The sequence below is a fragment of the Falco peregrinus genome, chromosome 11 (assembly GCF_023634155.1).
Source record: "Falco peregrinus isolate bFalPer1 chromosome 11, bFalPer1.pri, whole genome shotgun sequence".
NCBI classification, from domain to species: Eukaryota; Metazoa; Chordata; class Aves; order Falconiformes; family Falconidae; genus Falco; species Falco peregrinus.
In genome coordinates, this window is record NC_073731.1 from 18491258 (window position 1) to 18504464 (window position 13207).

Here is a 13207-nt window from a genome sequence, read left to right on the forward strand (position 1 = left end):
TCTCTCTATAGATCTTGAGTATTCTCTCTACCATATTCCATGTATCAAACCCCATGGTTTTTAAAAAAGTAAAAAAACCCTAGCTGCTTTTTTTTATTTTAATGTAAATTTATTATAGTTAAATTTATTCTGGTTTACAGACTCTACAAGAGGTTGAGAAGACTGAAGGGTACCTTATGGATAGAATTTTAATGCAGGTGATTTTTAGCCTTGCCAAGGCTGGATATCCTCAGTACATTGAAGATATTAAAAAACACATAAGATTTGAAAGGGAATTAATTCCAGGTATGTCCTTGGTTACTGCAGCAGTGTTTTGCTACTCAGAGTGGAGAGGGAAAACATTTTCTTTTCTTTTTTTTTTTTTCTTTGCAGCAATAACAAATGTTACCCAAAATAGGCAGTTCTATACTTTTCTCTTGAATACTTAGGGCAAATAATATTTTTGCCATTAGTTTGTGGATTTGTGCTGCTTCAGATCACGTTTTATAAAATTTAAATATAAATCAATTTTAATCATTTACATACAAAAATTATCAATTTTTTAGACTTCTAAAATTAAGATTTCATAGGAAAGCAATGTGGAGTCCTTTCCTCAAACAATGCTGTTGTAATTCCTGTTGTGACAGCTCTTTGTGGATATCATAAAAAGAGAGACTAAACATGTAATACAGTTCTTTATCTACAGTTAAAGTCCCTGTTGGATCCCAGTATGTGTAATCTGATTGATAACTGCTAATTGTACTTTATCCGTATTTTGTTTTTTTGGCATGTCTAGAAATGTTTTTCTCTTATTTGGTATCCTTCTGTCATGCTGCAGTGGTGATGCTTCTGTAATTTTTTGCATGGTCTTCTAATGGGAAAATTGAATTTCATTCAAAAGCTAAATCTGGAAAACGTAGTCTCAGATTTGATTGATTAAAAGTATGCTAATGATACTTGGGTAACGTTTACTTTCCTAGCTTTCACCAATTTTAGTAGTTTAATGCGAAAATAGTTACAGGCACTTTTAAAATGTTGTTTTTCTCTGTTTTTCAATTGCTAGATGCAATGAACCTGTGTTTGACTCTGATAACTCATGGCTTCGAAGATACAAGTTTTCATATTTTGAAGTCTTTTAATCATTTATCGCGTGATAATGTGGACCAGGGTAGCTTCTTCTTGCAACATTGTGTAAATAGAGATATGGTATGCAGAAGAGTAATACTTCTTTCTTATTATACTAATAACAAAGTATTTATTTAGTTGAATGCGACTGTGAAGATGGGAAATGGTAGATTTTTGTGTTGTTCTTAAAGAATAAAAGGATTTTAATATTTCATATCAACTTGCATAGTAAATTGAAATTCACAAAGGAATCATGTTGGCATGTGTAATATCCATTTCCTAAACATTAAAAGAATCTGACACTGTTAAAAATTTGAGAAATTGAAAAATATTTAATTTTTTTTACATTATTTGCAGCCTGTGAACAAGCTGAAGCAATTTTGTAGTGAGTTAAAAGAAGCAAACATGCACTCGGCACCATTACAGTTTATTTTGCGTTGCGCTTTGGAGACCAACAAATCAGGTAGTCTGCTTATTTAGTTGTTTTACATATGCTTCTTTAAAGTACTTGGTGGCTTTAATGATCTTGTAATTATTTTCAGCCTTGGCCATTGAGGTGATGAAGATGATGAAAGAGGAATGCTTGCCACTCAGACCTCACTATTCCTGGCCGCTACTAGTTGGGTTCCAGAAAGAGAAGAATCTTAAAGGTTAGTTATTTGATAAATGCTCCTCCAGCTTTACTGCAAAACTAGTGCACAAATCTTTGTTAAAACATTGTTGTGAGATTCAGCAGACTCTTGAAAGTAAATGAAAACTTTGCTGCATGTCTGACTTCATTGCAAACAATTTTTCCTTCAGAAAGACTTTTTTTAAAACTCCTTTCTTAGTCACAGTACACTTCGACAAATTTGAGGTCTACCCTTGTATAGAAAGATGTGAGGAGTGTTAAATTATCTTTTTAACTCTTCACATTCTTTCTGCCTTCCACTGGTGGTTCTTGTTGCTCATTACCTTTTACAGAGTTTACTCTTGAAGAATCTGAATGTGAGAGAAGAATTTAAAAGTAAGGTTATGTTATAATAGCTCTCCTGGACTGCAAACTCAATCATTTTTTTCAAGCCAGCTTCTTACTATCTACCTTATAAGCCAGATATGAGATTTGTGACAATAATAAAAACTGCAGAAGAACTTACATTGCTGAGTGTGTGAGCCTGACCTGACAGCATACTGATTGAAGGACAAAAATGCTCAATCTTTGGGATTCTTAAGTAGGTTTAAGCATTTAGCCTACTTTCCCCTGTTACACATGGGGATGTCTACAGGATATGAATAAGAATTGAACAAATATTAAATTTTAGAGTACAGTATCTAATTCTTTGGTTTGCGTTATTGGTAATTCAGAAAGAATGGTATTGTAAAAAGATGCTTTTAACAGAAGTACTTCCCCCTTGGGGAAACAAAAAACTGTCTTTTTCATCTTATCTCACAGTATAATGTGCTTTAGAATGAGATGCAGAGTTGTTAGTGTGACACTGGGTGACAAACAAAATGCACAAACAAAAAAAAAGTGCTTTTAGCAGACTCTTCATATCGCAATTTTATCTTAAATATACAGTCACATTCCAGTTTGGAAGAAATGCTGAAACAAGTATTCCCTAATTGTTTCTGGCTATAAAAATGTCTCAAGTCTTTTTCAAAAAGCCTTTGTGAAAACAATATTCAGTTTTTATTAACTCCTTAGGCTCTGTTCCTGCTAGACTACTTCCCAAGTTTATCTTCCCATGTTTTCGAATGCCTGAAAGTTCTATGATATTTTAAAAGTCTGGCAACATTGTTTTAGTTGGGTCCTTTGTGACTTACTTGAAGTACAATGTTGCCAAAAATAAGTAAAATGAAATTGGTGTCATACTTCTCTACATGGATGCTGCCTACTAAAAGACATGCTTTGTGTTATTCCATGGGAAGTTTCACCTCACTGACGCAATAAGAGACGTTGGAAGTATTTTTAGGTGTAGACTTTGCTCCCAAAACTGAAGCAATATCTGAGCATTGAGAGAAATTTAAGTTTTCAGACCTCTGTTGGTCTTTGGCAAGATCAGAGGTTGCCTTAATTCTTCTAGTGTAGAAATCAACTGTGTTTTGGCTAGTAGTTCCTGCTGGAAGTCATCAGAAGAAAACTGATGAAGGAACTCTCAGTTCTGACTTTCTTTGCCATTTTCTAGGGAGCCTTTATTTTTCTATCTGGAAAGACATGGGATACATAAACTTCCATATAGCTGTATGATAATACTGTGCATTTGCAAACACATTTTTGTGGGTGATTTTGCAGTTTTTAAAATACATAAGAAGTTATCTAAGTAATTTCTTCTGCAGTGAAGAATCAGTGGAATTATTCTTGCTGCAGTGAAACAAGTTGTCTTGTTCTTTTCCATGTGTAAGCTCACATTCATTTTTTTGAAATTTAATAATAAAAAAATGAATATATGAGATCCAGTATCAAAAAATATAACCAATATGCTTGAAGGAAAGTAGTTGGGGGGGGGGGTGAGGACGACAGACACCCCACCCACCCTGAAATTGTTTCATAGAAATAATAAAGCAAAAAATAATCCTGCAGTGAGAACCTCAAGGTGACAGCAGACAGTAAATGAACAGAATGGTGCTTTCTAACAGCAAAAAATATCAGAGATGTATGAACAAAATTATAGACAAACACTGCAGCACATCTCATACAAAAAATGAGGTAGTAGTTCCTTTCTCTACAAAGTAGTAATGCCTGGCCTAATGTGTGCAATTTTGTATCTTGGTGTAGTTAAAGCTGAAAATGGAGAACTTTGAGGAAGAACTATTAAAAATCTGATAGGATGTAGACAATGGACTAAATAATCATTAAAGAATACAAAATATAAGCAACAACCTATCTAGAACTGCAGGGTAAAAATGCCTGAATCAGTATGGATAATGTGACCCAAATATAACTAGTAACAACATTAAATTATATGTTTAGTTAACATTTATTATAACTAAAGCTGACACTGGATATCAAAGGAAATTCCCTAATGTCTGTATTAGGGAATTGAGTTTGAAAGAAAAGTAGCAGTGAAATGGTGGCTGAGAGGAATGAAACTAAACGAGGCCATTTTTAAATACACTGTAGAGAAGTTAATTGCTCTGAAATAGCAAACAGCTTTTTTCAGTCATTTTACACAAGTAAATAATTTCAGATGGGGCATTCTTGCTTTTATGTGCATCTGTTATATAAGTTGATAATTACTTACTTCCATAGTATCTAAGTGTGTGTATATATATGTATAAAAGTACCATTTATCTGAGTAAATGCTGTTAGGCTTTTAAGAATGGAAAGTGCTTGCAGAGTTTAAAAGATCAATGTGCAGTGAATCTGAAACTGTTAGTGGCACGGACAGTCATACTGTGTCAGATGATACACTAAAAACAGGAGGGCCTAGTATAAATGAGCAGAAATGTTTGACTTACACTTGTAACTGAATATTATATAGCTTCCCTTCATCTTTGTGTAATATTTTTTCTTAAAGACAGTTTCGAAGTCGGTTGTATATTTCACTTTTGGTTTCTACTAAACTGTTGTTATATACACAAAGCATGGTTAGTGAATCAAATTTTTACTTTGGGAATTAATGGAGATAGAAGTCTTAGTCTAGACAGGAATAAGGGTGGCAATTTCACAAATAAGCTGCTTGAAATCCTGTTAGGTAGACATAGTTTTCAGGCAAAGAACTTTCAGAGTTCATCTGAAATTAACAGCATAGCAAAAATATGTCAAGTATTGTGTTGTTTCCCTGGATGCAACCTCACTTTTCGATCTGGAGGTTTCTTTTCTTATTTTCTTAGTAAACTGCTTAAAGCCCAATTTTGCTGCCCTTGCACATGTGGAACTGTATGTAACCACCTTAGAAATCCTCCCTGTTCTGATGGGACTGCTTTAGAAAAAGGCACAATTTGTTTTGAGAAACTTGGGAAATGAAAGGTGGACTGAAATGCAGGCCTCACTTCTCACTTCTTCAAAAGCAGCAAGTTGCTGTGCTCTACCACAGAAATACTGTGACTATTTATAATTAATCTCTTCTGTATTTGTTCTTGGATATACTGATTCAAGGGTGGAATCTGTTCTGTTGAGATGTTTTGAGTGCTGTTTCCAGTATTGACAAAAGGGAGAACAGAAGCTTGGCTGTATTTTGTTCCCTGTTTCTGTCCTCTTTCCAATCACTCAATTATTTGATTTTTATATACTAAACTCCTGCAGTGCTTACCTATTTCAGCCCAGGGTCTCAAAAACCTGTTCTTGATCCAGCAGGGAATGGCTAGGAGACTTTGCTGTGGGTTTTAGTCATATCCAGTCTTTTGGATCAGTGGTCTCCAAAATGGAGTGTGCCAGGCAATACACTGGCGTGTGAGCGGGCTGTTAGTAGATAAAATAAAAATTATTTAATTAATCTTCCTATTTTTGTGTATGTTTTATGATGGGCATAATAGTATAGTAGCACATATATATAATTTCTAAATAAATACACATGTACTGCGAGTGTTCTCAAAAAAGTGTGGGAGACCAGTGTACTAGATAAATGTGACGGCACTTTTGTCTCTGTTCTTTGGTTTGGGGAGAGAGAACAGTTTAGTGTATTTTCCAATATGAGGAGCAAAGTATTTCTCAAAGTCCACACACATAATGCTCAAATCCTATTTCAGGATGTATTTGACAATTTCCTAGTATTTTGATTGAAGTGGTAATGTTTCATGGCTCTGTATTGTAGAAGATATATCTGATAATAAATTAGTTCTACTCTTTGTGAGATAGAAAATGTATGTAAAATTGTAGGATTCTGTGTTAGTTTTCATTAATCTTCTGTCTCCTAAAAAAATTGTACATCAGCCATCTTGGAAGCGAAGAAGTGTGTGGTAGCATTTTTTTTAAGTTTGCAGGTATTTTGGGTGTGTGCAGTATTGGTACTGGTATTCTTCCATAATCTGCATCTCACTGTTGTTCTGGTGTTCTGATCTTCATGCATGGCCCCTCTTCTGCTCAGGAACTGTGCCCTAGTAGACACTTGTGACAAACGTCTACTAGGGAAAGGGGATGCTTAACAAGCCTGTTTGCTACGCTGTTCTAGATACAAATTTGAACTGAAATCTCCTGCATTCACCACACTTTATTCACTATGGTATTTGTTCTTGGTCTTCAAACTAGTTCCTAGTGATAGAGTTACTTTGGAAAAGGTTTCAGCATACGAGGACTTAATGTATTATCTGGGAAACGGAAAATACAAAAGAGAAACTAGCTGTCAAAATTTGAAAGGTATCAGGAAAGACTTAACTGTAATTAATTCTTTATTCATATTTTTGCAGATTCTGGGCCAAAATCAGGGTTTTGTTTAAGGCAAACTCGAACAGATGATGCGACTTTAATCTTGTGTGACTTGCCTGCATGTATTTTCAAGTGCTCAAAGGGAATTCACATTTGATTATTTGCACCATAGTGCACTGCATAAAACATTCATGGAAGTGTCACTTTTCCATAGGTGGCACTCCAGGGCAAAGACAGGGACTTTGGACATTTTTAAAGTAATAAGTATGAAATGCAAGTTGAAAAAAACATATGCTGTTTGGTACTGGTGTCCTGCAGCAACTGACAAATCGTTTTTAGACCAGCAAAAAATGGTAATACCTGTATTGGTTTTGACAGGGGTTCAGAGTTTGTAAGCTAGGGTTACTGTCAGAAGTTTCTGCAAATCAGAAGAGTGCGAGCAGTTAAAAAGTGTGACATATACTCTTAAACTCTACACTGTAATTGCTGAACTATTAATATTTGGTATCTATTGTTTTCAAATGTGTATCTACAGTAGTAATACACAGTCTAGTTGTGTGAATTGATCTGAACCCTGTAAAAGTTATAATGTCACTTTACTGGGGCTTGGGAGACTCCAGGCTTTTTCTGGATTTCCAGTTTGAAGCTGATGCGTTGATAATAAACCTATTTACTTACAAAAATTTTTTTTGTTTTAAACAAATCTAGAGAGAAATCTTGAAAACGTGCCTTGCTGATCAGGGTTGGATACTGGGAACAAAGCTAAGAATGTATTACATATTGAGGAATGCATTTGTATCTTGAATTTGGTTATATACTTTACACCAAATGTCAGATCTGTTTTTTATGCACAATAATATGGACGTTTTGATATACAGCTCTAAAAGTTGTTTTACAAACATGACTAAGAGTAACTGTCATATATTCACTGTGTTAGAAGATTAGTTTGTGTACTAGCAATTTCCAAACTAGCCAAGAGTTTCATGGTTTTGGTAGTACAGCATGGAACAGGAGGTTTCGTAAATCTCTGTAAGTTTCACAGTTAAGAGCTTAATATTAACACCTAAAATAAAAGTATAGGATCTTGTGTGGCAATATCAAGGAGGGACATTGAGGAAACAAGTCCTTGTTGTTTAAAAGCACCATGTATTTTTAAATGTTGACTCTCAGGTTTTCATTTTTCTGAAATGTTTAGCCTTACCATTTCTGCCTTGATAGGTATCTTTGAGGTCCTCAAAGTGATGCATGAGTTGGGGGTGGAACTTAATGCAGAAACATACACAGATTATGTTTTTCAAAATTTTGCTGATATTGAAACCGCCCGTGCTCAGATGAAGGTGAGTTTACATTTAGAATTCATAAAAATGACTATAGTATGGCTTATTTTTCTGTGTTGTCTGTGAAGGCTTTAGATCCCAGTAGTGCTCTGAACATGAAGTTGGTTTGATGAAGCCTATTCAGAATATTTAGACTACTTTTGAAACTGTTGTTGCACTGATGGTTTGTTTACTTTGTCTTTCTCCTGCTGCTTTTCTGTCTCTTCTCCAGAGCTAACCAAAATATTTTGCTCAAGACTTACTAGCTTTCTGTTTCCTGCAGTGGAAAACTAAAATGAATTATGTATTTTTTTTAAACTGGAGATTAGAAGTATTACAGTTGTTTCTGGTTGGTTTTTTTGGTTTTTTACCTGCTAAAGAATTCATTATTGCAAACTAGGTTTAACTGTCCCACTTCTTCTGCCTCTAGTAATTTTGTCTCTTGCAATTGATTTCAGTACAAAAGCTGGATAATTTTTGATCAGTAGCAACTTACCCAGCTAGCCATGTAGACTTCTGTAGAGCATCTTCTATGTTCGCAACAGCTATCAATACAAGAATACCACTGTCCTTTGGGAAGGAAACTTTTACAGATACCAAGTATCAGGTCTTCTCTGTGTGTACTTTCAATGATTGATTGCTTTATCCTAGAAAAATGGGTGCCTGTTTGAAACTGTTGGACTCTCTGTAGCAGAAATAAGATATGAAGCAGCACATGGAAGACTGAACAATGTCTTTTCTCTGTGTAAGTATTTTTCAAGTTGTGTGTTACTGCATACTTGACGGTAGCGTTGATTGGTTGAGACTAAGAGATTTACGTGTATTAATGTATGAGGTTTAAAGATACATGGGAAAGCTGAGCAAAGCTTTTATAATATGAGGTCCTCTATGATGAGATGTCGGACTGTTTGAAACTACCCATTCTGGATAACAAATGGTTAAATTCTTTTTTAGTATTGAACCTGGGTGTGAGATTTACATATAAGATATTTACAAATCACAGCTTTGCTGTGATTGTGATAGGATTGTGATCCTCTTGTACTGAAGAGGGCTTAAGGAAACAATTTGCCTTGCACAGTGGCTGTTAAGTTGGTGTGGGGATTTTTTTTTGTTTGCAGCATCAATTACAACAGGATGCTAGTCTAACAATGCAGCTCTGAAGTACTACAGAATGATTAATGAAAGAACCAACTTTGAAGAACTGATTGGCACTGACATTAACCTGAGGGTATATTGCTGATCTGTTGGTCATGGAAGTTATGTGTACAAATTTGATGGGTTAATGAGGTGGTGAACTTGTAACAGCATGAATTAATCATTTCCTAAGAGTTTTCTCCAAAGACTCTTCTGATGCTCAGTGCTTGCAAAAGTTCATATACCTCATTGACTGAGTGTATGAGAGGGGATGATTTGCCTGATTAAGTAGGAATAAATGTTTGTCTTCAAAATTTAAAACAAATACAGCTTTTGTTTGTCTTGTGTACTGAGACAATAATAAAACACCTAAATTTGGACTAAATCTGGTACAGAAGGATCTCTTTTCAGACAAGTTTTATGTGTCCAAGGTTCAGGGAAAAGCTTAAGCAGTCTTTTGCTGCAGTTGTCATTAACTGTTTTATTTAACAAATATAGAATTATGTAGTCTATCGGCAATGACCCTGGGAAACTGTTGTGTTGAAAATGAGAAAATTAAATGAGTAGTTACTAATCAGTGATTTAATTTGTGTATTGGAGATTGATCAATTAGTGAATCATTAAGATTCACCTTACATTCTGCCATTGTTTTGTTTGTTGTTATTACAAAAACCCCCACATTAACCATGAAAAATGAAGTACCTAAAATAACTTTGAAATTTTTTTGAAAGGATAACAGTTAGAAGCAATGAGATTTCTTCTGAAAGGTGAAATAGTTTTGGTTCGGGGGTTTTTGCCTGCATTAAAGAGTAGAACCACCCCTGCACACTAATTTTGATTAACTGAGATAGTCAGATTTTAATGTGTTATAAGGCACAAATACATGTGTGCCTGATATATGGTAAATATATATGATATTGAAAGTATGATACAGGCACATATAGTAGGCTGCATTCTGTCTTCCTGTCATTAAATCGGTTTTACCTAGCACACTATTTAGCTGTTGTCTCTGTGTTGAATTTAAATCTTGTAGTGGTGTTTCTGTTTACAAAGACTAGGGTTAATAATTCATGGAGTCATAGAAAATTTCTTTTGAACTTGCGCTTTAAAGGAAGGTGCTCCTGTAAATAGTTTACAAAGCTGAAATGAATGCTAGTAAATCTAATTAGCACCTATGTAATGATAAGGCACAGATATTAAACAACCGATTTATTTTTTTTTTACTTGGCTCCTTTTGCAGTATTACAAAGAAGGAAAAAATAAATGCAATATGGAAAGTAGTTCAAGATTGTCTCATCAGTGTAGTCAGGGGAGGCGAAGGTTGGTTATTAATGCTGGTTGCTATCTAGGTGTATTGATTCAGCTTCTCATGCCTTATAATGTATAGATTTCTGCTACTGACAAGATGAAAACTACGAAGCATCAGCTGAGGAATCTGGGCACATAAGGCGGTGTACACGAGAGCCGCTTTTTCCCTTTATCATGCCGTTCCATTCCACTTCATTGTCAGCCCCTTGATTTTCTCAGACTTGTTTGTTGCTAAGGAAACCAGGTTGCCAATTGTCAGCAGCAGCTGAGCATACTAAGATGCTTTTCTGCTTGTCTTTTTATGAGCAAAAAGTTTAATGTACTACTGGAGGAGGATTTGTATTGAGGGTTTCTTGAAAACAACTTTACCTGGGATTTTCAAACTAAAATAAACATTCTAACATTTAAAACTTTGAGTTTTCTAAATGCCTGGAGTTAGACTAAGGAGTAGTTTTAGTATGCTGTTCCTGCCTTTTATTTCCCAGGTTCCTACAAGAGCTGGTGTTTTTATTTCAGTCCTCTTCTACCGTGTACCGTATTGCAGCCCTTGCTGAAAGGGCCCAGTGCATTCAGGTTTCTAGAGGGGTTAGTTCTGTTGTGATAGTGAAGCCAGATGGTAATAACTTCATACAGGACTTCAATGCATGTACTACTAGTTTTGGGCTTTTTTTGGGTGTGCTGGAATGAGAGACAGCAATTCTAGAGGAAGGAGGTAGAATGATTTGAAATATTTAGCCAAGAAATTATGTAAAGATGAGGATGTAAGGCATACCTGGAAATGACCTCTCGGGAACGTTTAATTTCAAGTAATTTTACAGTTTCCTTTATGTTCAACCAGTACTCTAAATATCAACATTTATAAAGGTATATCTTTCTCCCCATATGTTGAACTTAATTAAGTGGATAGTACTTTAGATGGAACTTTTTCTCTCTTGTTCAGGCAGTTTACACCAGCAGAAGCAAACACCTAAGGAAGTGTCATATGTTTTGTTTGTTTGTTTAAATAAAAAAAGAAACAGAAGGCAAAATTGTAAAGCCTTTTAAGGCAGGTATTCAGTCTGAAACAATCAGCGAACTATTTATCTCTGGTGGATCTTCTTTGTTGCAACACTAATATCAAGTTTTCTTGATTAGGATTGTTTGGGGTTTGTTCTGCTTTTTGGAACAGAATGGTTTTTTTGGTCTTGAACTTTTCTACGGATAAGATGCTTACTCCAATTACTAATTTGTATAAAAGACTAATGTATTAACTATTGAGATTAAAGGCAATGAAGAGGGAAAAGATATGTCTTTTAGAATATGTGATGCCTTTTGAAATGGAGCAGATCTAGAGCTGATAAACCCAAGACTGTTTCAAATACTTTGGTATTTGAAATTTTGTTAGACAAATGTTTGTCAGCGTTTACTGAACTAACAAAATAGTTCTTCTAATGACACCCTATTTACATGACCTACTGAGTTGTTGCAGTTTAGGGATTTTTCTTAAATCACTATTTAGAAACATTTCTTTCATTTACAGTGTCTTCAGCAAGCACACCTCCTATTGATATTCGTCAGTTTAGAAGTAACCTCATTTTGGGTTTTAAAAGGTAAGGTAGTTATATGATTACCTCTCGCGCCCTGCCCCTGTAGCAAAGTTCCCTCTCTTTTTGCCTTGTTGAGTACAAGTCTGTGAAGTCTTCCCCTGCCCCACCCCCCAACTCTGTGTTTGAAAACTTAAAAGTAGGGTTCCAGGTGTAGCAGATCTGAGGTGTATCTTTGTTTCTCTTGGCTCTCCGTGGTTTTCTTGTGTCTGCTTGTATATGAGCATACAATTGTTATATATAGCAGATCAAAAATAACTTCACTGTTCTTGTTTGTTTTGTGGTATTTGACAGTGTATAAACTTTTCAGTGTAGTAAACGTTCAAGGCGTTATCTTGATTCACTTTTTTGTTTATAAGCTGCTATGCTAATGTAAGATTTCCCTAAAGATTATCACTATTAACTATTAAAGTAAATGGGTGCTTAATGAAGATGAAGTACCAGTAGGAGCCAGGCATATTCTACTATATCTGATAGCTTTCTGTGCCTTCTGGGTTAATGTGACTCCCAAATGCTCATGTGTAACACCTGGTGTTGTATTATATCACCATGACTTTGTATTCACAGCACTGTGGGTCCTGTTTTGCAGCGAGGGCTCCTTGCTACCTTGCTAACTTGGAGCGTTGTCTTACACTTATACAAGTATATGTGCATTAGCAAGCATTTCTATTGTTCACTGTTTGCCCCAGTCAAGCACTTAAGACTGAATGAGGGATTTTTACAACATACCTACACCGCTGTGAACCAGAGAAATCACTTAATGTCTCTCAGGGTCAGTGTTGGAAGGCTGATTTTGTGGACTAAGTTTTTTCCTAAAATTTTGTAATGGCTATATGAGATACAACTATGTTTAGGTTGGATATTAGTAAAACATACCAGGTGAATATGACTAAAATAATTTCCTAGTAAATTGCAAGTTCTATCTAGCTGATTCTGCTCTACCATGGGAAAAAGATGAGAAAAAAACAACCAGTGTTCAAACTGGGTTTGGTAACTGGGCCTTAGTTGACCATCAAGGGATAAGTGGAATAACATCTTGGATCCAAGAGGAGTCTTTTACTATTGCTTTTAGTAGTCAGCCCCAGAATCATTCATTTCAGATATATTAATTTAAGTAACAGATTTTTGAACACATTTTCTCTCTGTAAGTACAGATAAATATTCAGTTGAAGAAAGACTTAAACTAGAAAGCAAACCATACCGATGTCACACACAACAAATGCTGGCACGAAATAGCCCTACCACTGGATAGTTGTACAGGTGTTCAGAAGGTGATTTAAAGTATCTTTGAGACATTACCAACTTGTATTAGGAAAACTAGCTGCTGAATAATCATAGTGTACTGAATCAAAACAGTTACTCTCCTCGGCGGTGGAACAGTTACTGTTGTGATTTCAATAGATATCAGACATTTGGGCTAAAACCGTAGAATTCTGAGGGAAATTAAGGATTACTGTTTCCCCCCTTTTCCTTGCCAC

The 13207-nt window shown here is 35.3% G+C and overlaps 1 protein-coding gene across 2 annotated transcripts in view; it reads left to right on the forward strand.

Annotated features, from left to right (window-relative positions):
- LRPPRC (leucine rich pentatricopeptide repeat containing) overlaps nt 1-13207 on the forward strand; it is a 92557-nt gene that overhangs the window by 18166 nt on the left and 61184 nt on the right. For both annotated transcript variants that reach the window (XM_055816207.1, XM_055816209.1), the window contains exons 8-14: nt 141-285; nt 1043-1185; nt 1462-1567; nt 1647-1754; nt 7607-7725; nt 8356-8449; nt 11666-11735. In XM_055816207.1, coding sequence (XP_055672182.1) covers nt 141-285; nt 1043-1185; nt 1462-1567; nt 1647-1754; nt 7607-7725; nt 8356-8449; nt 11666-11735 — 785 coding nt within the window. The remainder of the gene's footprint in view (nt 1-140; nt 286-1042; nt 1186-1461; nt 1568-1646; nt 1755-7606; nt 7726-8355; nt 8450-11665; nt 11736-13207) is intronic.